Below are 23,201 nucleotides of genomic sequence, written 5' to 3' on the forward strand. Positions count from 1 at the left end.
GTGGTCTGGGGTGTACAGGACAACATGAAAACAGGCCCAGTCCAGCAGAGGTTACAATATAGAAGAAAAATGTTAGAGAGAGTGCACTGGGAAACCAAAACAAGGGATTGCTTTAGGGCAGTTTTAGCATATTGGTTCGTTTGTTGTGGTCATTATAGACGATTTAGAAGGAAATAAGAGAGGGTGAGAGTCTTGTAATCAGAAGAAATTAGAAGAACAAGGTCATGTCCTTCTCTACTGATATAGCCATCTGGGCACTTTAGAAATAACTATGTGTCCATTTTGCTCCTGTAGCAAGAGACAGCTGTAAGCATTTTTCAACCACCTCTTCGTGTTTATTGCACCTCCTGCTCCCAAACACTGAAACAGCAGCCAGGGAACAACCAAAGCCAGGCTCACGGAGTTCTACCATGTGTGCAGCTGGCAGAGGCCCGCCTCTACGGTAGAGGTGATGCCGAAGGAGACTACAGTCCCCAGCATGCTGCGCCCCGGCCCCAGCCCAGAGCCTTTTAGGAGGGCGGGGCTGCGACTACAACTCCCAGTATACAGCATGGAACTGGGCTCCTCCTGGCTCGAAGAATTTAGTCGTCCGTGACGACGATTAATCCCACAATGCACTGCTCCACCTCAAGACCGTAGACTTCTCCTGAGTAGTCGCCGGCAGGCTACAAACGTCCCACTTTACGGCGCGTGAGAGCCGTACCGACCCACGAAGACTACAAGGACCATCATGCAGCGCGACTCCCCCGTGCCAGAGTTTGCGCCTCGCATGCCGGGACCCGTAGTCTACCTAGCCAGACCGGGAGAACCGACTGCACCATTCTATTGGCCATTTCAGCCGTCACTTCATAGACGGGCAGCCAATCAGCATCTACGTGGGGAAAGCTGAGCAGCGATTAGAGGACGCGACTTCTCCCCGTGTCTCCTGTCGTGCTCATGACCCCGATTCATTCTCTTCGCCGGAAAGTGGCGTAGCGCGACTTATCGAGACAGCCCCCCCAGTAGCGCGACGAGAGCGCAGCGCCCCAGTGCGCGACCGGCACAGAAGCCGCAACGGCTCCTGCCTTCGCTGCTGGCGCCCCCCTTCCCCGCTCACCTGGGCGGCTGCCGCGGCCCCCGCTCGCTGACAGACTCGCAGCATCTTCGTCCTCAAACGCCAGGCACTGTGCGTGGTAGGCGGGAGTTTGCGGGAAAGTGCCGTGTGCGGTAACTCTCAGCAGGGCCGCTGCCTCCGCCCCCCTCAGCAGTCACACGCACTGCGCAGACGCAACAACCGCCCCTGCCGCGCCGTTGAGGGGCGGAGCCGCTCTGGGAGGAGATGGTGACTGACGGGAGTGGACGCCCAATCAGGCCTCGGAGAATATGCAAATAAATGTCCGCCGAGCCGACATGAGTCACGCATGCGCTATATCGCGCCCACGCCTCAGGGTGGGGCAGTACTTGGGGTGGTAGCCAATCAGAGGTTGGGGAGCTGGGCGCTGGCCGTAGGCTGGCTGAAAGGGGAAAGTAGCTATAGGGAAGTGCCTAGGGTTACCATACGTCCAGATTTTCCCAGACATGTCCGACTTTTTGGGCCTCAAATCCCCGTCCAGGGGGAATTTTCAAAAAGCCGAACATGTCCAGGAAAATAGGGAGGTGCTGGGTCGGGGGTGCGGGGCCGGCAGTGCTGGGCCGGGGGCTGGCCTGGGGGTGCGGGGCCAGGCCGGGCCCGGCAGTGCGGGGCCAGGAGTGCTGGCCCGGGGGCCGCCAGTGCTGGGCTGGGGCCGGGCCGGGGGCTGCCAGTGCTGGCCTGGGGGTGCTCGGCCGGAGGGAGCCGCTCGGTTGGGGGGGGCAGACTGGGCCGCGCTTCCTCCCCCCACCGCCCGCCAGCTTACCTACTGTCTGCTTCAGGCTTCCCTCGAACATTTGATTCATGGGAAGCAGGGGAGGGGGCGGAGTTGGGGCATGGGCGGGGCCGGGGCCCTGTGGAGTGTCCTCTTTTTGGACACTCAAAATATGGTAACCCTAGAAGTGCCCCATGCCAGGCCGAGCTGTCAGTGCTCCCACCTCAGAGATCACCCTCAGGTCAGGCAGGAGAGTCTTGGGGCTGAAAACTAAAAGGGTCCAGCCTCTGCTCCCCAGCTGGGTGCGAACCTGTCTGCTGATTTCAGCCAGGGCCTGGTGCTGGGACAGTTTGTATAGTGGTGCTGGGAGCCATTGCACCAAACTGTAAACTCTGTATATGATGGAATCCACTTTAAGCCAGGGGGTGGGGCAGCAGCACCCCAAATTCCAGCACCTATAATTGCAGCATGAGCTTAGGTCCAAGTTTGTGCCAGAGACTCCTGCTAGCAGGTGCACCTATTCAGTTCCAGGAGGTGAGTGGGCACAAGCCCATAACATCTGAAGGTCCCTCTCCCAGTCTAGGGAGAAGCAGCTGACCCTGGAGCTCAAATAATTTCAGGGAACAACTAATGAGAAAGCTGGGCCAGGAATGAGGTCATAGGGCCACAAGCAAGGAACCAGAGCAGGACACCGAGCAGAGAGCCCGGGACAGCTCCCACTGTTCCTCAAAGGTGTTTAGGGAACCAGTGGATGCTGCCCAAAGGAACTATGCCCGGACGTGTGATCAGCTGGAAGGATGGAAAGAGGCCCCACAGTAGCAGAGCACCTCACCATCCAGCATCTTCCTCTTGGTTTTATAAATGGCCACTTTGGCCAATGCCAGGAGGAGGTTGACCAGCAGGTCTTGTGAGTTCGTGGGGCCACAGAGAGGAGGTGTATGAATCAGGAGGTGCAGGGAATAGTGCAGCGAAAATCTTAGGAGAAGGTTCTGGAGGAGAGGGAAAAGGGGCTGCAACCTGGTGCACTTGAGATAAATGTGCACCAGGATCTCCCTCGCACCACAAAAAGGGCAAGTATCAGGGATGAGGGTGAACTGCGCTAAGTACATGCTGTGACGGGTTGGATCACAGAAACCCCCTTGGGAGCTGCCACCCAATGTGCAAAGACTACCCCTGCTTCTGTTTTCCCTGCCAGCTCAGGCCTCCAGCACCCTGTCTTGCTGAGCCAGACACTCCTGTCTGGCTCCAGACACAGACCCAGGGTCTGAATCACTTGTCCCAAAGCTGCAAGTTTACCTGAAAACAGCTCGCAGTAGTGTGCTTGTCTTTAGCACTCAGATGCCCAACTCCCAATGGGGTCTAAACCCAGATAAATCCGTTTTACCCTGCATAAAGCTTATGCAAGGCAAACTCATAAATTGTTCGCCCTCTATAACACTGATAGAGAGATATGCACAGTTGTTTGCTCCCCCAGGTATTAATACATACTCTGAGTAAATTACTAAATAAAAAGTGATTTTATTAAATACAGACAGTAGGATTTAAGTGGTTCAAAGTAGTAACAGACAGAACAAAGTAAGTCACCAAGCAAAATAAAATAAAATGCGCAAATCTATGCCTAATCAAACTAAATACAGATAATCTCACCCTCAGAGATGTTTCAGTAAGTTTTTCTCAGACTGGACACCTTCCAGGCCTGGGCACAATTCTTTCCCCTGGTACAGCTCTTGTTGCAGCTCAGGTGGTAGCTAGGGGATTCTTCATGATGGCTTCTCCCCCTCTCTCTTCCCCCCTTTATATATCTTTTGCATAAGGCGGGAACTCTTTGTCTCTCTGGGTTTCCACCCCCCCTCACTGGAAAAGCACCAGGTTAAAGATGGATTCCAGTTCAGGTGACATGATCACATGTCACTGCAAGACTTCATTACTCACTTGCCAGCACACACATATACAGGAAGACTCACAGGTAAATACAGCCATCTGCAGACAATGGGAGTCATCAAGATTCCAAACCATCATTAATGGTCCACACTTTACACAATTACAATAGGCCCTCAGAGTTACATTTTATATTTCTAGTTTTAGATACAAGAGTGGTACATTTATACAAATCAGATGATCATACTCAGTAGATTATAAGCTTTGTAATGATACCTTACAAGAGACCTTTTGCATGAGGCATATCCCAGTTACTTACATTCACTTATTACCGTATTTTCTCTAAAACGATCTCAGTTACATTATATTGACTTATTATCAAGTTTTTATAAAACCATATAGACTGCACAACGTCACACATGCCTGTGCTCACAGCTCCATGAAGGAGCCGTCAGCTCATATCCCCAGTGAGCAGTGGGATCAAGGTGAAATATAGGCTGGCCTACCGGGGTTCCTCCCCCTCCACAGGTGGTAAAAGGTCCTGTCCCTTAGTGTCAGGGTGAGACATGAGGGTGAGGAAATGTGTGGAGCAGGAGCATGTACAGATGTGAACTTGGCGCGGTTCAGAAATAAACCAGCTACAGATCGCAGAGCCGGCTCAGATTATACAGAAGAGGAGCCAGGGAGTGGGGGGAGGGCTTGCAGGGCAGGGACCCAGTGAAAAGATCCACAGAGTCAGGAGTGAGGGGCAGGCGGGGAGCACCCTCTTGCAGGACCTGCTCAAGGAAAGCCCGAGAGGCAGGCAATAAGGCTGTCCTCACCTCTTGGAGTACACACCGAGGATTTGAGGGGTAGAGAGCTCCATGTGCCAATCAAGCGCCAACGGATCCACCCAGTCCCCTTGGCCGTAGGCCAGGAGGTCTCCAATTCCTGTGGTGCCTGCCAGGACCAGCCACTGGTGCACAGAAGAGGACCCCACCACTTGCACCCCTAGTTGGGGGTTGTGTAGCAGGGGCTCCATGAGAAGATCTGCCCTCTCAGCAGCCACCACGGACCTGGTCACCAAAACCAGCTTCCAGGTCCAGAGGAGGTCCTGGTAAAAGACCAGCAGCTCAGAGAGGTCTCAAGGAAGACCCCTCGGATGAATCTAAAAGATCTGCCAATCATATGGGAGGCAGGAGTGCTCCAACAGCTATATCCCATCCCCGGGTGGGCTCAAACCACCATCCTTTTGGTTAACATGCTGACCCATTGCACCACAGAGAGACACAGGAGTTAAAAGCTTTTTGACACAGATCTACAAATCTGTGGTACAGTCTCAAAAGGAAAGGAGCAGCTGCACGGGTAGTTTCAGCCAGCCCCATAAACACCGCTGCCATCAGCCCTGCCTGCCAAGGTTTTCACTCCTGTTCTGACATTCTTACCATCCAGCTAATTGGCTCCATGCTCCGGTCCTCGCCTCCTGCCCCTACCTCACAGTCTCATCAATTCAATCTAACCCCCATTGCTATCCCTGCTCTTTCCGATCCCGTGCTTTTCATTTCAATTCATCCCTTCCTTCTCTCTGCAGTCTGCACCTACTCCTGCCCTATAGTATAATCCATTATGTAAAACACAGACACAAAATAAAACATTGTGGAACTAACCTGTTTGCAAATCATCACAGTTTGCTCTTCTAGCAGACCCATCCTCCCCCATTGTGTCTGCCTATTTAGACTATAAACTTTTAATGCAGGAACTTATTGAGTTGGAGACTCTAGGTGTGACTGCAATAAAAATAATTAAGGGGTCCTGATCTTCACCAAAGCCTCTAGGAGCTAAATATTAATAAATATTCTGGGTCAGAATTAAGGAAGATGCTTCCTTGGAACAGATTCGGGAAACAGTGTAGTCAGCTTTCACTTATCCACATAACCTCTGGATGAAGGTTAATGAGGATTCGTACTGGAGAAGGTGTCTCTGACTATGGGTTTCAGAGTAGCAGCCGTGTTAGTCTGTATCCGCAAAAAGAAGAACAGGAGTACTTGTGGCACCTTAGAGACTAACAAATTTATTAGAGCATAAGCTTTCGTGGACTACAGCCCACTTCTTCGGATCTGGGTTAAGAGTTTCTGGAAAAAAATCTTAGTAATTACAGACCTGGGGACAATAAACTGTCTGTTTTTTGTAAATACTGTAATTTTTTGCAGATTCACTGTGTGTCTGGATCTTCTCAGTGTTTCTAGCATGTGTTCTACTTTATTTATGTCAGGATTAATTTGCCCTCTTCCTGCCTGAACCTATTAGTGGGAGGCTCTGATCACACAACTGAAGGGCACAAACATAAAAGATCCCAGTCTGCAATGAAAGAATCACATTTATGTTACATAATTACACTCATGTGTTAGATTTAAAAACGCTGTTGATAACTTCACTGTATATTCATATCTGATAGTATTTTGGAAGTTATAAATAGAGATATTCTTCAGATAAGAAGTGAGGTTTTTTTACCCACGAAAGCTTATGCCCAAATAAATCTGTTAGTCTTTAAGGTGCAACCGGACTCCTTGTTGTTTTTGTGGATACAGACTAACACGGCTACCCCCTGATAGTTGATATCCTGCAATAAGAACTGTAGGGCAATGGACGCTATATGGGTGCAAAGGTCAGCTCATGTGGCTTTTATTACAGAAGCAGGACCTTAGTGTTGTTTTCTGCTAGGAATGCATTGTGCCTATAGGGAACAGGGCTTTTAGGAAGACCATGAAAGACAAAAATATTAAATAATCAGGAAGAGAAGAGGTAACTAAGGGATGGGTGGGATATTCTGCAGCCCTTCTCACATTATCAGATTTCCCTGGGTCCTGATACTGCATTTCTAATGCAAGAACAGCTGTATTACTACAAATGGCCGGGGACTGAGCGTAATGTTGCAATGGCTGAAGGGAGTATGAATGTATTCAGCTTTCACTTTTGTCAGAACGCTACTGAATGTCCAGCCCACCCGGACATCCCAACGCAGCTAAACAGGCACTGAGGTACCGGGCGCCACTGAACACCCCCAGAAGCGATGTAACGATTGCCGGGCCAGCGACACACTCATTGAGATGAGAGGAACGAGTATCCGAGTCAGAGCCGCCCTGCAGCTGAGCTACTGCACCGCGCTGCCCACAGTGCAGGGCCGGGACTGGGCAGCACCAGCACTGATTGGCCGCGCTGCACCAGGGCGAGTAAACCCCGGTAACGCCCAGCGCAAGGCGGAATGGGGCTGCATGCCCAGCTCCTCCCGCCCGCGGAGCACGCGCACGCGCACGCGCACTTTGGCGGGGAGAGGGCAGCCAGGGCGCGGGTAAGGAAGGAAGAGCCTAGAGCCACCGTCCGGCCTCTGCCCCGCCCCCTCCCTGTGACTGCCGGTCCCGCGGGCTCCCCGTTCTAGTCCCCGCCCCCTGCGCGGCATGTCCCTCGCTGCCTGCCGTAGGCAGTCTGCGCGGCTGGCAAGATGGCGGTAGCTGCTGTTACGCGGAGGGTGTCGGGTCAGTGTGAGAGACTCTACCGGCGGGGGAGGCTCCCTGCCCGGGAGGAGAGCGGGGGATCGGGAGAGAAGCCGCTGGGGGGAGGGAGGCTCCTTGCCCGTGGGGGGATGGGGGAGCCCTGGTGGTTCTTGGCCCCATTGCAGCAGCCCCACTAGTGGGGGGAGGGGTAGTACGGTCTGGGGCAGCACAGACCGGGAACCCTCCTGTCCTTGCTTAACAGTCAGCTACGCCAGTTCGCTGCCTCTAGAGGACACGGGATTTGGGTCTGGGAACCTCAGACTGAGGCTCTGCCCCAGCTGCACCCAGATGGGGGTGAGCAGGTGTCTGTTTTTCGACCTGACCACCTGGTCGAAAAGGGATCCTGGCGGCTCCGGTCAGCAGTGCTGACTGGGCCATTGACTGTCAGGTTGGCAGTGCCGCACAGCGGAGCTGACAGGCTCCCTGCGGTTCCCAGGAAGCAGCCAGCATGTCACCCCTCTGGCTCCTAGGCATAGGGGCAGTCAGGGGGCACCGCACGCTGCCCCCACCCCAAGCACCGCCCCCACAGCTCCAATTGGCCATGGTTCCCCTCATCCCCAGCCCCACTCCAGAGCCCTCAGCCCCAGCCAGAGCCCTCATGCCTGCCTCCACACCCCAATCCCCAGCCCTGATCCCTCTCCTGCTCTCTGAACCTCTCAATCCTAATCCAGAGCACCCTCCTACTCCCCAAGCCCCTCATCCCTAGCCCCACCCAAGTCTGCTCCCCCAGCCAGAGCCCGCACCCCCTGCCAAAGTACCCTCCTGCCCTCTGAACCCCCCAGCCCAGAGCCCCCTCCTGCATCCCAAATCCCTCATCCCCAGCCGGAGCCCTCACCCCCTCTCGCATTCTAACCCACTGTCTCAATCCCCTCCCACACTCTGAACTCCTCATTTCTGGTCCCACCTTGGAGCCTACACCCCCAGCTGGAGCCCTCACCCCCTCCTGCACCCCAGCCCCCTGAGCCAGCCCAATGAAAATGAGCGAGTGAGTGAGGGTGGGGGAGGAGAGCAAGCAACAGAGGGGGGGGGGAATGGAGTGAGCAGGGGCAGGGCCTCAGAGAAGGGGCGGGGCAAGGGTGTTTGGTTTTGTGTGAGTAGAAAGTTGCCACCCCTACCCACACTGACCATGTGTTGGAGATGGAGGGGTGTAACTGGAAGTGGATTGCGGCAGCCCTTGTTGGTATGGTGGGCCTGTGTGGTTTGCAGCGATGACAAATCCCAGGATGCAGTACAGCTGTGTCACTCAAACTGGGATGGAGCATCCTGTGCAAGATGAAGCAGTGCAGGCTGGGATTTAGTATTTTTATTGCTGCACCTCCTTGAATCGAAATGAAGCATTGCATGCTGGGACATGTCTCCATGCACCAGGCTCACGCACGTGACAAGCCCAACCTTTTGGCTTGTCCTCACCCTGTTTAGTGAGCCTCATAAATAGCTTTAAAAAAGGTCAGTCATCCACAGGCAACTGATAGAACGTGATGTAGGTGACCTCATCTTCAAATTGGATGTGAGGGCTGTACATAACACGGTCCTCCATCTCGAAAGTTCTTGGGTCAGGATGGAGAACTGCATGTTGGAATCTCATTTATGCGGGGTGCATCTCCATATTGAAGGTGACTGTGGCTATGGCCACGAGTGTGTTTTCCCTGTGAGCCACGCTTTGGCCATTCCTGGTTTAGACAAACTGCAGCTTGTTGGTGCTGTGATTCCCTGTAACCATGGATGGTGTGCAGTGCTCTGAAATGCTGGTCTGTTTTGCCAAAAGCCTAGCTAAATGATTTCTAAAACATCAAAGGGGAAACAGGGTGATCTGTGTACTAAACACTTCAAGGAAAGTGTCAGGTTGGTCAAAAGCTGTGTATATAAAGCGTAATGGGGAAATGAATTTTGTTTCCGATTTGCAATATTTAGTTTCAGGTCATAAATGAGCAAAAAAAGCATTAATATTAATGTCAGTCTTTTACAATTTATAAAAGAAGACTTATTTCTAGATGTCATTAGTTTGAAAATATTTATTGAAAGGTTCTTTCATAGATTCTAGGACTGGAAGGGACCTCGAGAGGTCATCGAATCCAGTCCCCTGCCCTCATGGCAGGACCAAATATTCTTTCTTTCTTTTTCAAGATAATGTACATGAGAGCAACATAATATTTCCAACAGGGTCTTTGGTCAGTCAACCCTCTTTATAAAACTTTCATTGACCGCTAGGGGGCAGATCTTCAAAAACTTTCACACCCAGAAGCTGATGATTCTGAATTTGGTGCTAGAATGAAAGTCATAGGTGATATTGAACCTACACGTTAGTGTCTGAGGAATATCTAGCTCTACATTTTCAGTCAGTGCGATTTTGATGAGTACCCTTGCCAATCCCACTGTCTGCCGTGTGCTAAGTGTCTAAACAGGGAATTTAGCAGATTTGTAATTAAGTGGTATTAATGTTTATTGAAACACAATAAAACGTGGGTTCAGGTATCAGGTGGTTTCAACCCACTGCTCACTTTTCATTAACTTTTCCTGATATTATCTATTCTCTCTCCATAGGGATTTTAAGACCTCTGAATTTTCTGGTTCCTTTGGCTTACAACAGCTCCTGCAACATCCGTCTTATTTCTGGACTCTCCATACAATGTTTCAACCGGGTGCAGGCACCGTTAGCTTCCTCTGTTACGAAACCTCTGCTGTCTGTTAGTGATCTGTCCTGTGGGTGTCCTCTCTCCATCTTTAACAGGTATGGTATGTTTTTAAAGGGTGAATGTTACATAAAAGCTATTAGAAAACAAAGAGCCTGCTGTAAAATTTGCAGAATGTAATACACCCTAGAGTCAGCACTAGAACTTTCCTTCATATTTCTCACCATTGCACTAGCCCAGTGCACAGTTCAGCTCAACCAGTGGCATCAATGGATGGAATGCAGTATAGACCACCACCAGCATTTTTGTCACCGACCTAACTCTGCTCAGAGCAGGTTGCACCAGTGCTAGAGCAATGATGGGAAACAAAGAAAAATACTAATCTACACAAGCTTATAAGGAGAGTGTTAGGGTTAAACCTGATTCCTATCCAAATTCTATATTCTCAGCAACACTTTTGAAAAGTAGCATCTTTCTCCAATTTGGCATGGGAAGTTCTGTTGCTACTTGTCACTCTTGCAAGCAGGATCAGTTTTTAAAACTCCTTCTCCCACCTGAATCATGTCAAGACCCTTCAATGAAGATGGAACATGCCTCAAACATGTACCTCAGCTCATCGCAATAAGAATCCTTGTTATAAAACTGGTGTTTGTTTTATTAATTAAAATAATGAATGCCCCAAATCTCTAATGTTAAAACATGTAATTTTAACTTTTCACCTGAAATAGCTCCTGTTACACTACCCTGAGTTCTCCACTCCATTTTTAAAAGTTATGAACCAAAGAAAACTGTCCATACAGTGCTTAGCACAGTGGGGTCCAGGTCCATGACTAAGGCTCCTAAGTGCTACGATAATATAAATAATAATAATATTTGAAATTCACTCAACCAGACATTTGCACTGCAATATAATAAAGATGTATATGTCAATACTCCGCCAAAGGGCCTATTGAAATGTTAGATCAGTTTGCTTTTAAATTTCCTCAGGCAAGTTGGCGTAAAGCCATTCTGGGTTTTCCAGATGGAGTCAATCAGGTGCTGCGTTCTGGGGAAAGAGCACTTCATTCTTGTTAAATTACATATTTCAGCTTTTTCTGTTCTTTATTTCAGTGTAACACCCTTACTGCCACGTATCCTTCAGCAGCCAGTGAGGACTCTCACATATTATAGCCTGCGAAAAGGAAAGAGGAAATCTGTAAAATCTGTGGTCTACAGATTTCTCCGACTGCATTGTGGCCTTTGGTTAAGGAAAAAAGTAAGGCTTTCATTTGATTAAATATGAGATCTACCCTTACTTAAAGACAGAGTGAGCCAGCTGCCTTCCTTCCTCTAGGGGTCAGTAGTGATTGGAAAAAAACCAAAGAAAATCCAGGGTCAGAGTTGAAAGCTGACTTGCTCAGGGCATGGGGATTGTTGAGGTATGGGGGGTTACTGTTGCTAGACATCCGTCTATGATAAAGTGATGTAGAATTCTTTGTCTTCTGACAGGCTGGTTACAAGAAAAAATTATGGAAAAAGTCTATTCCCCAGAAAAGACGCTTGAGGGAACAAGTGTTTTGCAATAAAACACAAAGTAAACTCCTTGATAAAATGACCACTTCTTTCTGGAAGAGAAGAAACTGGTACGTTGATGATCCCTTCCAGAAATATCATGATCGCACAAACCTTCGACTATAGAAAACCTGTCTCTTCTGTGTCTCAGTTCACACTTTTGTTTTTCCTCTTACTGCCCAATATATGTCACTGTATGTGGGCTGGGATCTTTTTATGCATTTCCAAAGACAAATAACTACAATCTGTCATTTTTCCACATGCAAATATACGGTCTGATTTGAATTATTGGTACAAACACCCAAATAAACTAATTCCAGATTGTGATTGGAGTATTGAGTCATAGTTGGTTATTGTATTTCACTTCACTAAAGTGGAGGGGGGCAAGGGGAAAAAGTGAGAAATTCTGATTCAGCTAAATATTCTGAATTTCTTGTGGTGAGATTCTTGCAATCGGGTATAAACAATATATGTAATTGAACATCTAAGCTAAATTTTAAGAATTGATATTAAAATGGGAATGTTTAAAGGAGTTTGAAAAATACAAATAATATAGAAAGGTATTACCAAAGCACCTAGGAGCCCCCCAGTCATGGACCAGGACTCCATTGGGCGAGGCACTGTACAAACACAGAACAAAAAGACAGTTGCTGTCTCAGTGTCTGCATTAAATGAGTGGGGCTACCATTTTAATAACTTTCATAGAATCATAGATTATAGGACTGGAAGGGACCTCGAGAGGTCATCGAGTCCAGTCCCCTGCCCGCATGGCAGGACCAAATACTGTCTAGACCATCCCTGATAGACATTTATCTAACCTACTCTTAAATATCTCCAGAGACGGAGATTCCACAACCTCCCTAGGCAATTTGTTCCAGTGTTTAACCACCCTGACAGTTAGGAACTTTTTCCTAATGTCCAACCTAGACCTCCCTTGCTGCAGTTTAAACCCATTGCTTCTGGTTCTATCCTTAGAGGCTAAGGTGAACAAGTTCTCTCCCTCCTCCTCATGACACCCTTTTAGATACCTGAAAACTGCTATCATGTCCCCTCTCAGTCTTCTCTTCTCCAAACTAAACAAACCCAGTTCTTTCAGCCTTCCTTCATAGGTCACGTTCTCAAGACCTTTAATCATTCTTGTTGCTCTTCTTTGGACCCTTTCCAATTTCTCCACATCTTTTTTAAAATGCGGCGCCCAGAACTGGACACAATACTCCAGCTGAGGCCTAACTAGAGCAGAGTAGAGCGGAAGAATGACTTCTCGTGTCTTGCTCACAACACACCTGTTAATGCATCCCAGAATCATGTTTGCTTTTTTTGCAACAGCATCACACTGTTGACTCATATTTAGCTTGTGGTCCACTATAACCCCTAGATCCCTTTCTGCCGTACTCCTTTCTAGACAGTCTTTTCCCATTCTGTATGTGTGAAATTGATTTTTCCTTCCTAAGTGGAGCACTTTGCATTTGTCTTTGTTAAACTTCATCCTGTTTAACTCAGACCATTTCTCCAATTTGTCCAGATCATTTTGAATTATGACCCTGTCCTCCAAAGTAGTTGCAATCCCTCCCAGTTTGGTATCATCCGCAAACTTAATAAGCGTACTTTCTATGCCAATATCTAAGTCGTTGATGAAGATATTGAACAGAGCCGGTCCCAAAACAGACCCCTGCGGAACCCCACTCGTTACGCCTTTCCAGCAGGATTGGGAACCATTAATAACAACTCTCTGAGTACGGTTATCCAGCCAGTTATGCACCCACCTTATAGTAGCCCCATCTAATTTGTATTTGCCTAGTTTATCGATAAGAATATCATGCGAGACCGTATCAAATGCCTTACTAAAGTCTAGGTATACCACATCCACCGCTTCACCCTTATCCACAAGGCTCGTTATTCTATCAAAGAAAGCTATCAGATTGGTTTGACATGATTTGTTCTTCACAAATCCATGCTGGCTGTTCCCTATCACCCTACCACCTTCCAAGTGTTTGCAGATGATTTCCTTAATTACTTGCTCCATTATCTTCCCTGGCACAGAAGTTAAACTAACTGGTCTGTAGTTACCTGGGTTGTTTTTATTTCCCTTTTTATAGATGGGCACTATATTTGCCCTTTTCCAGTCTTCTGGAATCTCTCCCGTCTCCCATGACTTTCCAAAGATAATAGCTAGAGGCTCAGATACCTCCTCTATTAGCTCCTTGAGTATTCTAGGATGCATTTCATCAGGCCCGGGTGACTTGCAGGCATCTAACTTTTCTAAGTGATTTTTAACTTGTTCTTTTTTTATTTTATCCGCTAAACCTACCCCCTTCCCATTAGCATTCACTATGTTAGGCATTGCTTCAGACTTCTCGGTGAAGACCGAAACAAAGAAGTCATTAAGCATCTCTGCCATTTCCAAGTTTCCTGTTACTGTTTCTCCCTCTTCACTAAGCAGTGGGCCTACCCTGTCTTTGGTCTTCCTTTTGCTTCTAATGTATTGATAAAAAGTCTTCTTGTTTCCTTTTATTCCCGTAGCTAGTTTTGCCCAGTTTGATACTGACGTAGCTTCTCCACTGGAAAACACTGAAAATTAGTGTGTTCCGAATGTTGGTCACTGGAAACTAAAGTGATTAAAACAAATGTTAAATTAGTTAAAATTAGAGAACTTCCCTTACAACCACTCTGAAAGTTTCTAATTTTCATTCCTTTCTTGTTAATTGTGAATAATTGCCTGCTTGTTAATCCTCTTAAATTCTGGCTCTACTTTACAGTACCCGATTTGGTACACACATGACCCTTTTATATGAAACAATGTATGTGATTTTAGTTTTACACTTTAGGTCAGGATGATATGTTTGCTTCTGCTTTCACTAAGGCCTAATCCCGTGCGTTCTTTAAAACTTGGCAGCCTGTAGACATTGTGACAACAGTAGCTTCAAACTGTTCCATTCTCTTTACTGTAGCCTGTCAATCAGTTCCACTATCATTTGTTTAACAAGACAAGGCTTGCTTTATAATAAAGCTGTGGTAGTCCAATGAATTCACTGGTAACATGTTTAGTAGCTGTATTTTTTCCAATTGGTAATACAGAAAGGAATTCTGAAGGACATGCAGCATTTGGTGAATACATCTATATACAGTTAGCAAGAATTAAGACAACTAAATAATGCCGTAATAAAAGTAACAACAAGTATTCTGGCCTGCCAGATACATTGAACAGACTGAAGATGCTTTCTTCTTTGTTTTGTTTTTTTTTTTAAAGAAAAGATTAAGACTTTATTCAAGATGTATATCAAGCATAACAAAACCAGCAAAACTCCAACCTTTGGAATACTGTTGTAATGTCCATCCTTATGAGGCTTTACGTATACTATCTTATCACAGCTCTTTTCTACTGATCATGAGAAAGAAACCTCTTTTAAGTGCACAGTTACGATCCTTAAATATGTTTGTATAAGTGTGAATCTCAAAAGTACGCATAGTGTTCTTTACAATTTCAAATACGTGCTAGGTGCAAAACAGGTACCCGAAACAAATAAACAGCAAAAGAAGACTGATTAACAAGCATTCTGTCACAAACATATAGATCTCATTACTACATGAGAACACGATTATTTCACAGAGCAGTCAAAGGCAACAGGCTGTTTACATGATGCCAGGGAGCATCACGTCCCTCTAGTAAGCCTTTCCTTCTTATTTTTTAATCACGAGGTAATTTCTCCCCTTGTTGTTAGAAACAGAAGGCCTGGTTCTCCTCTTCCTTATACCAGGTTTACTCTTGTATAATTCCCTTGGCTTCTGGGCAATTACTCCCAATTTACACTAGGGTAAGTGGAGCCTTGGCTGTAGTTGGAAATAGCCCTGCTTCAACAATCATTGCAGCTACACTGGGGCAGATAGTTACATTTAGGCAAGGATGTGTAAGGGTTTGCAGTGAGTTGCTCAAAGTTTACCCCATTCATAATTAAGGTAAATCCTGTGTAAACCTGCAGGCTAATTCACTGGCCCAGGCACCAAAGAAAATTCTCCAGCCACGGGATTTCTGTCCCCTTCTCTTCAAGGCTTTAGTTTTATTTCTTCAAAATAACACATTCAACATATCATTGCCTGAGCTGGGGTCTTTTGCAGGGGCCTAACTACTCCATATGGGCTTACAACCCCTTGAGAGTCATATACACTGGGTTCTTTCCCCAGAGCTGAAGACTGATGCTGGAGGGGGCCTTGCCCCCAATCTGAGCTCTTGTTATTGATGAGAGCCAGGTTATCTTCAAGCTACCTGCTCCTTGATCTTACTGCTTCAGCTGGGTGGCAACTGATTAGTCAGAGGAGGGGCTGGGGCCCCATTCCCCTTAAAGGGCCAGCTAGCATGTGATATTCTGATTAGTTCAATTGACACAAACCCAGGTTAGCCTTTGTCTACCGCTAGTGGTCAGCCCATGTGTAGCAACACCAATTGTTGAACTGAGGTTATTCCCAAGGGGAAACAGTGCCTGAGAGAAGAGTCAGGACCAAAGAACATACAGCTGATGTGGATCCCAAATAAACATATGTATCTGAATGTTAAAATGACAGACCTTTAGAGGAAGCATTTGTAAACAACCTGTGTCTGTAATACACTGAATTCAAAGCAAGTGATTGTTCTATCCTGTGTACAGAACACTACATGTTTAGGCATTCACATTTCTTGTCAGTCTATACACAAATACACAGCTTAGTTGATAACACATTTTTGCCAGCGATATGAAAAGATTTTTTTTTTCAGTGAATGTCTTCGAGAGATAAGGCAACTCCCTTGTCAACAGTTTCACCTCAGCTTTTAAGAAAACCGAAACAGTCAAGTTTACAGTAAAACAGCAGATCAGACATTTAATAACTTTCGTGAGGATGAATGTTAATACAGTGTGTATGAGAGCAGAAGTCATCAAATGTTATGCAGCTATATATTTTTATTTTTGGCATAATTTGAGTGCAAACTTGTCAGCTTTTGTTTTGTCTTATGGCACCCTATTGCGTAGCACTGAAAATGAAGCTTGTTTGCAACAGGATTTTCATTTTAACTAACACTTCAAGCAAAGTTCCTTTTTTTTTTTTTAATTGTTGAAAAATCAAATTGACTCTAGAGCTGCTTAACTTAAATACATAAGCTTAGCTACTCAAAGCTTTGCTGAGTGTGTTCTAACGATGGAATATATTTCAACTGCCATCTAGAACACATTTTTTTTTTTAGCATATAGTCTTCACAAAACACAATCTACTCAATGCTTAGAAGGGAAATCAGATTTTCCAAGAACAGGTCCAAATATTGTGGCAATCACAAGAAATGTCTGTTTGCCCTTTCCTCCTACTAGCCAAACTGATACAAAGCTTTGTGGGGAGGGGACAGCAGTAATTTTTACTTCTCAAACCATTTAAGAAAGCTTCAGAATTACCTCAAGATGAGTTAGCAAGAAGGCTGAGATTTAGAAGCCTATCCGGCAGATAATATTTAACAAAGGCCACGTCGGATATGCTTATCTCTGAGCCTGGTGCACTCTAACCAGTCATTGGCAGGCTGGGCCACTTCTGTACCTGAACTAGGTTAACAATATTATTCATAATCAAGTCTGTTTATTGATCAGTTATCAATGGCAATCATGTCACATGATTCTAAAAGTTTTTCTAGTCTATGGGAGAGGGCCAAGAGCAAACACAAAGGGCCACATAATTAACTCATTTATGAATTTCACATGCTTTTACATTTACAGGAGACACCAACTTTAAGCACAAATACACTTATCCTACAACTTCTTCCTCTTCTTTTGTATTTAGCATTTATATGTGGATACCAATGCACCAGCCAAACTACAGAGTCTCATGGTTTAAACCAGAATCCACATACTGGCAAAATTCTCTCCAAGCCACATGGAAGAGCTCCATTCCAATGTTCTTCTCTGGCTATGGGAGTGCAATTCTCACATCCGCTCCAGTAAAGCAAAACATCTGAAGTGAGCTCATACATGCAGATGAGGAAGGTGAATTTTGCCCTATGAAATCAATGGCTAATGTGATTCTGGTTAACATTGTAGCAGTTATTACAAAGATGGCTTGCATATATTGTAGAACTGCCAGTAAAATGTTGGTCAAAAGTTATAAGATTAATTCTTTCATTTTCTACAAAATATATTACTCTTCTTCTGGCTCAGGAGTATCAAAATTAAGACTCCCCTACTTTATTTTGTGAAATCAGTTTATTCTCTTGTACATTTCTCTTTCTCATCATCTCTAAGTTGTTTTCTCTATATTTTCAGCACAATGACTGGAGTTCACATAATTTACTTGCAGAAAAAGAAATGGAGTTGCAGCTCAACTTTTGCTAATAAGTCTCAGACATTCTGTACAGTAGAAAGAATTCAAAATATCTCACGTCAGTCACAGTCTTGTTATAAGATGGAGGAAGGGTAGGGAGAAAAATCTATGGCTCCTGCAAGTCCACTTCGTTAAGGATAAAACCATAAATAGATACATTAGTCAAAGTATCATTGAGATCTATTGAGTATTTTTTTGTTTGTTTGCATTCACAAGCTAAAACTATGCAGACACAACTAATAATTGCAAATGTACAGCCTGACAGGGTTAGCTGGAGTGGTTGTATATTCTGCAAATGAAACAGGGGGACTCTGACACTGTTACCACCTGTGAGAGTGTTCTAACATGTTATGGGAAAATGCAAGTAACATGTAACTTAAGGGAAGAGAGAAAGGCCATGTCTGCAGTGCTGCACATCAAATCGCATCCATCTCACTGCTGTTTTTCTACATAATTAGCAAGTAGCTCTTTAAGGCAGAAGAGAGACATTCTGTGGATCTTGGTGCTATTGGCTCATCGCACTCACATGGTTTCAGTGGTAGAGGTCGAGGTACTTTTCTTCCTGAAGCGAGGTCTAAGGGGCCTAGGCGGTGCCTGTGGGGAATCAAGAGAAGGCTTTGTTGAAACAGTAGTAACATATTGTGTTTTACATCTTCAAAGTGATGTACAAATATTAATTTGCTCATCCTCATGATACCTCATGTAGGGAAGGTAGGTATTATCCACATTTAGAGATGAAGAAACAAAGACCAGATCCCTAATAAATCTCCATTTAAAGATTCCCTAAATAGGCAGCTGGAAATTTCCCCAATATGAGAGAATCCTTAAAGCCCTGTAGCCAGTTCAACACAATCACCCTTCTGGGCTCCTGACTTTGGAGGCATGGCTAGGAAGGAGAATGGCTAGAGCGCACTGTGCTTCAATAAACCCTACCGGTGTAATGGCCCCTAGGAAGCCATTATAAGCTAGTGCAATTTACAGAAGCCTTGAGACTGCTCTAAGTTATGCCCCTATTATCAGGAGAGCAAAAAGGTGCCAGAACGCCAATTTTGGCACTCCCGACCCCAAACACTGCTCCAGGGCACCTGAGAAATCAGTTGTCTGGGCCCCACAAAACCCAAGGCCCACTCAAAAGGGAACAATGCATGCTATGACTTGTAGCCTTCACAGGCAGCCTCTTCATAACAAAAGACAAGGACATCTGCAATCTTTTCTCCATTTTATGCCAATTGGATGAAGCTTGTGAACTTCTGCCAAGCTGCCAACCCAGATTCCTTGTCCGGACAAAGCCTGGACACAGCTTGAAATGATTTCAAAACAGAACCATTGAAATTCTGCCCTACAGTTACATTACTGATGTGGAGTTCTTAAAAACAGACCTCTTCAGACATAATAAGTGAGCTACAAGCGTTCACTGTACGACTCACGGGGAGATCTGCCAGGAGGTCTATCACGGCTGCCTAAGTGGCAGGTGCCAAATTAACTCAAATCCTGGGTAGTCCCACTCCCCAAGTCTGAGAGAGAGAGAGAGAGAGAGAAAGCACCCCGAGCAGCAAACAGACCATTATGTGGTATTGTTAACCACTGGTGCATAGTTCACCCAACAGAGCTACAGCATGGCACAGTTATGGTTTGTGAGAGTCACACAGCAAACTAGTTAGATGAATCTTAAAGCGGTAGAAAGTGCTGCTCAGTTTAAAAATGCATTTACATCCATCATGTAGCAAACTGCCTATGCAGTAGCAGAACAGCGTATTCTGACACTCCATAACATGGTAGTATTCCCGATGAGTGCATGGGAGCTGAAGGAGTATAAAGTGATACAACATACAAATCACTTTTCAACGTCCTGTCAAGTAGTTAGATTTGCTCAACACATAGGGCCAAAACCTGCCCTGGTTTAAGGGAGAACAGATATCATTGGCTTCACTGTAAATTGTGCCCGCTTACACCAGGCCTAAGTAGTGTGGGCCATCATCACGCAGCTTAACCTGGCATCTATGACCCACTCCCATTCTCTGACAGATAGTACCCCAAATCTGCCTTTGGCCCCAATCCGAAAAGCCTTACACCAGAGAAACTCTGCATGAAATTAACAGAAGTTTGGCCCGAGTATGGGCTGCAGGCTTGAGCCTCTGGCAGTTTGTTGCATGGCTGGCAGATCTAGCTATCTGAGGTATTTACATGGCCTCCATTACCGTAGTATCTGAGCACCTCACAATCTTTCATGCATTTCTCCTCGCAACACCCGACAGCTAGGGCAGTGCTATTATCCCCATTCTACAGCTGGGGAACTGAGGCACAGAAAGACTAAGGTCCAGATCCCCAAAGGTACTTAGGCAGCTAGCTTCCACTGATTTCCATTTGAAATCTTTGGGGTCTGGGCCTATATGACTTGCCTAAAGTCATAGAGGTAATTATGGCAGAGCAGATTTGGAAAGCCCCCAACCACTGGGGCCCACCCTTCCTTTTTACTTCGGGAATAGTCAGGAGATAATTTCTAAATATTTCTCAAGTCCTCTTGTCTTTCCATTAGTTTGCAGTTACCCACAACTGATCTGGAACAAGTATGTATTTCCAGATCACAGCAGAGACAACTCCATTTCTGCTATTTTACCTGTTTCAATCTTTACAACCAGACTCATGGGTTAACTCACAGATGGCATTTAAAGGTCTCTGCACAGAATTATAGAATCATAGAATTGTGAGACTGGAAGGGACCTCAAGAGGTCTTCTATTCCACTCCCCTGCACTCAAGGCAGGACTAAGTATTATCTAGACCATCCCTGACGGGTGTTTGTCTAACCAGCCCTTAAAAATCTCCAAAGACAGAGATTCCACAATCTCCCTAGGCAATTTATTCCAGTGCTTAACCACCCTGAAGTTTTTCTTAATGTCCAACCGAAACTGCCCTTGCTGCAATTTAAGCCCATTGCTTCTTGTCCTATTCCTTATCACAATCTTTTATGAAAACTGTTATCATGTCCCCTCTCAGTCTTCTCTTCTCCAGACTAAACAAACCCAGTTTTTTCAATCTTCCCTCATAGGTCATGTTTTCTAGACCTTTAATCATTTTTGTTGCTCGTCTCTGGACTTTCTCCAATTTGTCCACATCTTTCCCAAAATGTGGACACAATACTCCAGTTGAGGCACAGTCAGCATGGAGTAGAGCGGAAGAATTACTTCTTGTGTTTTGCTTACAACACTCCTGCTAATACATCCCAGAATGATGTTTGCTTTTTTTTGCAACAGAGTAACACTGTTGACTCATATTTAGCTTGTTGTCCACTATGGCTCCCAGATCCCTTTCTACAGTGCTCCTTCTGAGGCAGTCATTTCCCATTTTGTATGTGTGCAACTGATTGTTCCTCCCTAAATGGAGTACTTTGAGACATCTCAGGTCTCCTCCCAGCTTCTCATGTAATGCCAATGCCAACTGCTTCTCTGTTCTACTTCTCTTGTGTTTTAAAGACATCAGATACCCAGAGGAGGGGTGTGGGGGAAGAAGTCTTTAACGCAGGCAAAGGAGCTCCTGGCAGAAAAGCTGTGACTTTCCAAACGGGTGGGGGGTAATTTGGCTTCTTATTCCTTCAATGCATGAAAAAACTACAATCGGTTCTAGCACTAGCTGTTACCCTCTTCCCTATACCCCAGACTTGGATTTAACTGAGCTTTGGGTGCCGGGGAAATGAGTTGGGGATGGTTTCTAAGAGGGCCCAGAGGTTCATGCTCTGTAAAGTGAGAGGCTGAGACCAGGCACTGTACGGAGAAGCACTCTACTAGTCCACCTCAATCCCGACCTGGGACAACCCTGAGGGTCAGCTAAATGATGTGAAAAGACCATGAGGTGCATTATACTGGATCAACCTATTCGTTCATCCATTCCATTATCCTGCCTCTGGCAGTGACCAGTATCTGAGGCCTCTACAACATAAACCTAATATCCAGTGGGACCCATTCCATTATCTTTTTATTATGAATTTCTTATATTGCTATAGCACCTTCCAACCAAAGCTCATACCACACTTCGTGAATATTGTTTAATTTAGCTTCTCAATCCTTCTGTGAGGTAGGGTGGGCCCATTATCCCATTTGTACTGATGAAGAAACTAGTACAAGAGGTTTTGTTTAGACACTACACTGATGAATTCATTAGATTAGACAGATGATTTGCCCAATGTCAGAGGATGTCTGTGGCAGAGCTCGCACTAGGACCCAAGTCACCCAGGTCCGAGGCCTGTGCCACAAGCCCATGCTCAATGATCTCTTCATCTCTGAATTCCTGAAGAGCACTACGGACCTAATGGAAAATAAATCTGAGATAGAAATATCAGAACTGAGGCTTCCAGCCAGAAGGGCAAAACTTGGAGAGGATCCCACTGGAGCAGCTGCAGAAGGTTATCCTGGGTATAAATCCTGTGGCCTTCATGGATCCTGCACTGTGCGTGGAGCTGCCAGAGGCATAGACACCATGTCTGGAATAGGAGCCATCCAGGGAATAGAGTATCAGAGGAGTAGATCCCACAGTAGCTTTGGAGAGGGCGGCTACTGGGGCAGCAGAGCTCCCCTGACAATAGAGAAATCATTGCTGCATAGTTTTGGGATGCTTCTTGGGTAGGGAGGGGAGGGCAGGGCTCTGTGCTGGGGGCCCACTTCACAGTTTTGTCTGTGAGCAGCCACCTTCTCTCTTTCCCTTCATAGTAGCATCAGAGAGGGGACAGCACCCTAGCCTGAGGAGCTACCATCCAGAGGCAAGGAGACTTCAAAAAGTCCAGGTCTCTTCTCTCCCTCGCCACCCACAGCAGGGCCAGGGCTAGGACTGGCAGACAGCAATTCAGGGAGTTAACATGTAGCATAACTGGTGAGAAGTCACTGAGATTTTCAAAATTCCTCCCCCGTTAATGATCTCAGGTATTATTAGAGCCATAGATAAGGACACTTTAGAGCAACGAGTATTATTTTTAACCCAACAATATCCCCTTTCATACTCTCTCTTTTTGAGCCAAGTTAAGCATGTAACTGTTCTGACTTACCCATTCGCAGAGATTTCCCACCTTTGATTTCTTAGGACCTATATCCGGGCAGACAGCAGCTGCCTCCATTTCCCCAAAGATCTGGAAGGCTTCCTCATGTCTGCCATCTCCGATATCTTTTAAGTATTATTCCTTTGACTTGTCTGCCTGGTGGCTGTATTTCCTATGCACATGAGTGATGCTAAAACCTTTTCTGGCAGAGCACAATGTGTGCTCTTGTATCCTTTATATGTCTGTCTGTCCTTGTTACAAATTAAAGCATACTTGCTAATATAGGGCCTGATTCAAAGCCCATCCAAGTAATTAAATCAGTGGAAAGACCTATTAATATCAATGACCTTTGGATTAGGTCCATATTGAATATGTATGGATCTGGCTCTGAATTCTCCCAAAGTTTTGGGGTGTTTGGATCTAGAGTTTTGGTCC

General features: G+C 45.9%; 3 protein-coding genes across 16 annotated transcripts in view; 1 reads left to right on the forward strand and 2 right to left on the reverse strand.

Moving 5' to 3' along the window:
* IMMT (inner membrane mitochondrial protein) overlaps positions 1–1,355 on the reverse strand; it is a 34,695-nt gene extending 33,340 nt beyond the window's left edge. The window contains exon 1 of one of the 8 annotated variants that reach the window (XR_010601632.1): positions 1,097–1,355. Coding sequence is in view for 4 of the 8 variants with exons in the window: in XM_008169705.4 (XP_008167927.2) it covers positions 1,097–1,141 (45 nt within the window). In the remaining 4 variants the exon portion in view is untranslated. The remainder of the gene's footprint in view (positions 1–1,096) is intronic. The other 7 variants (XR_010601633.1, XM_008169705.4, XM_008169704.4 and 4 more) reach the window with 7 other exon arrangements.
* A 5,579-nt stretch (positions 1,356–6,934) lies between these two features.
* Positions 6,935–11,744, forward strand: MRPL35 (mitochondrial ribosomal protein L35). Its single transcript, XM_005292437.4, has 4 exons — positions 6,935–7,213; positions 9,773–9,959; positions 10,972–11,116; positions 11,350–11,744. Exons 1-4 carry the CDS (start codon positions 7,180–7,182, stop codon positions 11,536–11,538), a joined length of 555 nt encoding a protein of 184 aa, XP_005292494.1. The 5' UTR covers positions 6,935–7,179; the 3' UTR covers positions 11,539–11,744.
* Positions 11,745–14,447: 2,703 nt separating this feature from the next.
* Positions 14,448–23,201, reverse strand: part of REEP1 (receptor accessory protein 1) — a 120,701-nt gene continuing 111,947 nt past the window's right edge. For 6 of the 7 annotated variants that reach the window (XR_010601634.1, XM_042855581.2, XM_065597242.1 and 3 more), the window contains one exon: positions 14,448–18,336. Coding sequence is in view for 5 of the 7 variants with exons in the window: in XM_042855581.2 (XP_042711515.1) it covers positions 18,265–18,336 (72 nt within the window). In the remaining 2 variants the exon portion in view is untranslated. The remainder of the gene's footprint in view (positions 18,337–23,201) is intronic. The other variant, XR_010601635.1, reaches the window with a different exon arrangement.

This window comes from Chrysemys picta, chromosome 5, assembly GCF_011386835.1.
Source record: "Chrysemys picta bellii isolate R12L10 chromosome 5, ASM1138683v2, whole genome shotgun sequence".
In the NCBI taxonomy this organism is placed as follows: Eukaryota; Metazoa; Chordata; order Testudines; family Emydidae; genus Chrysemys; species Chrysemys picta.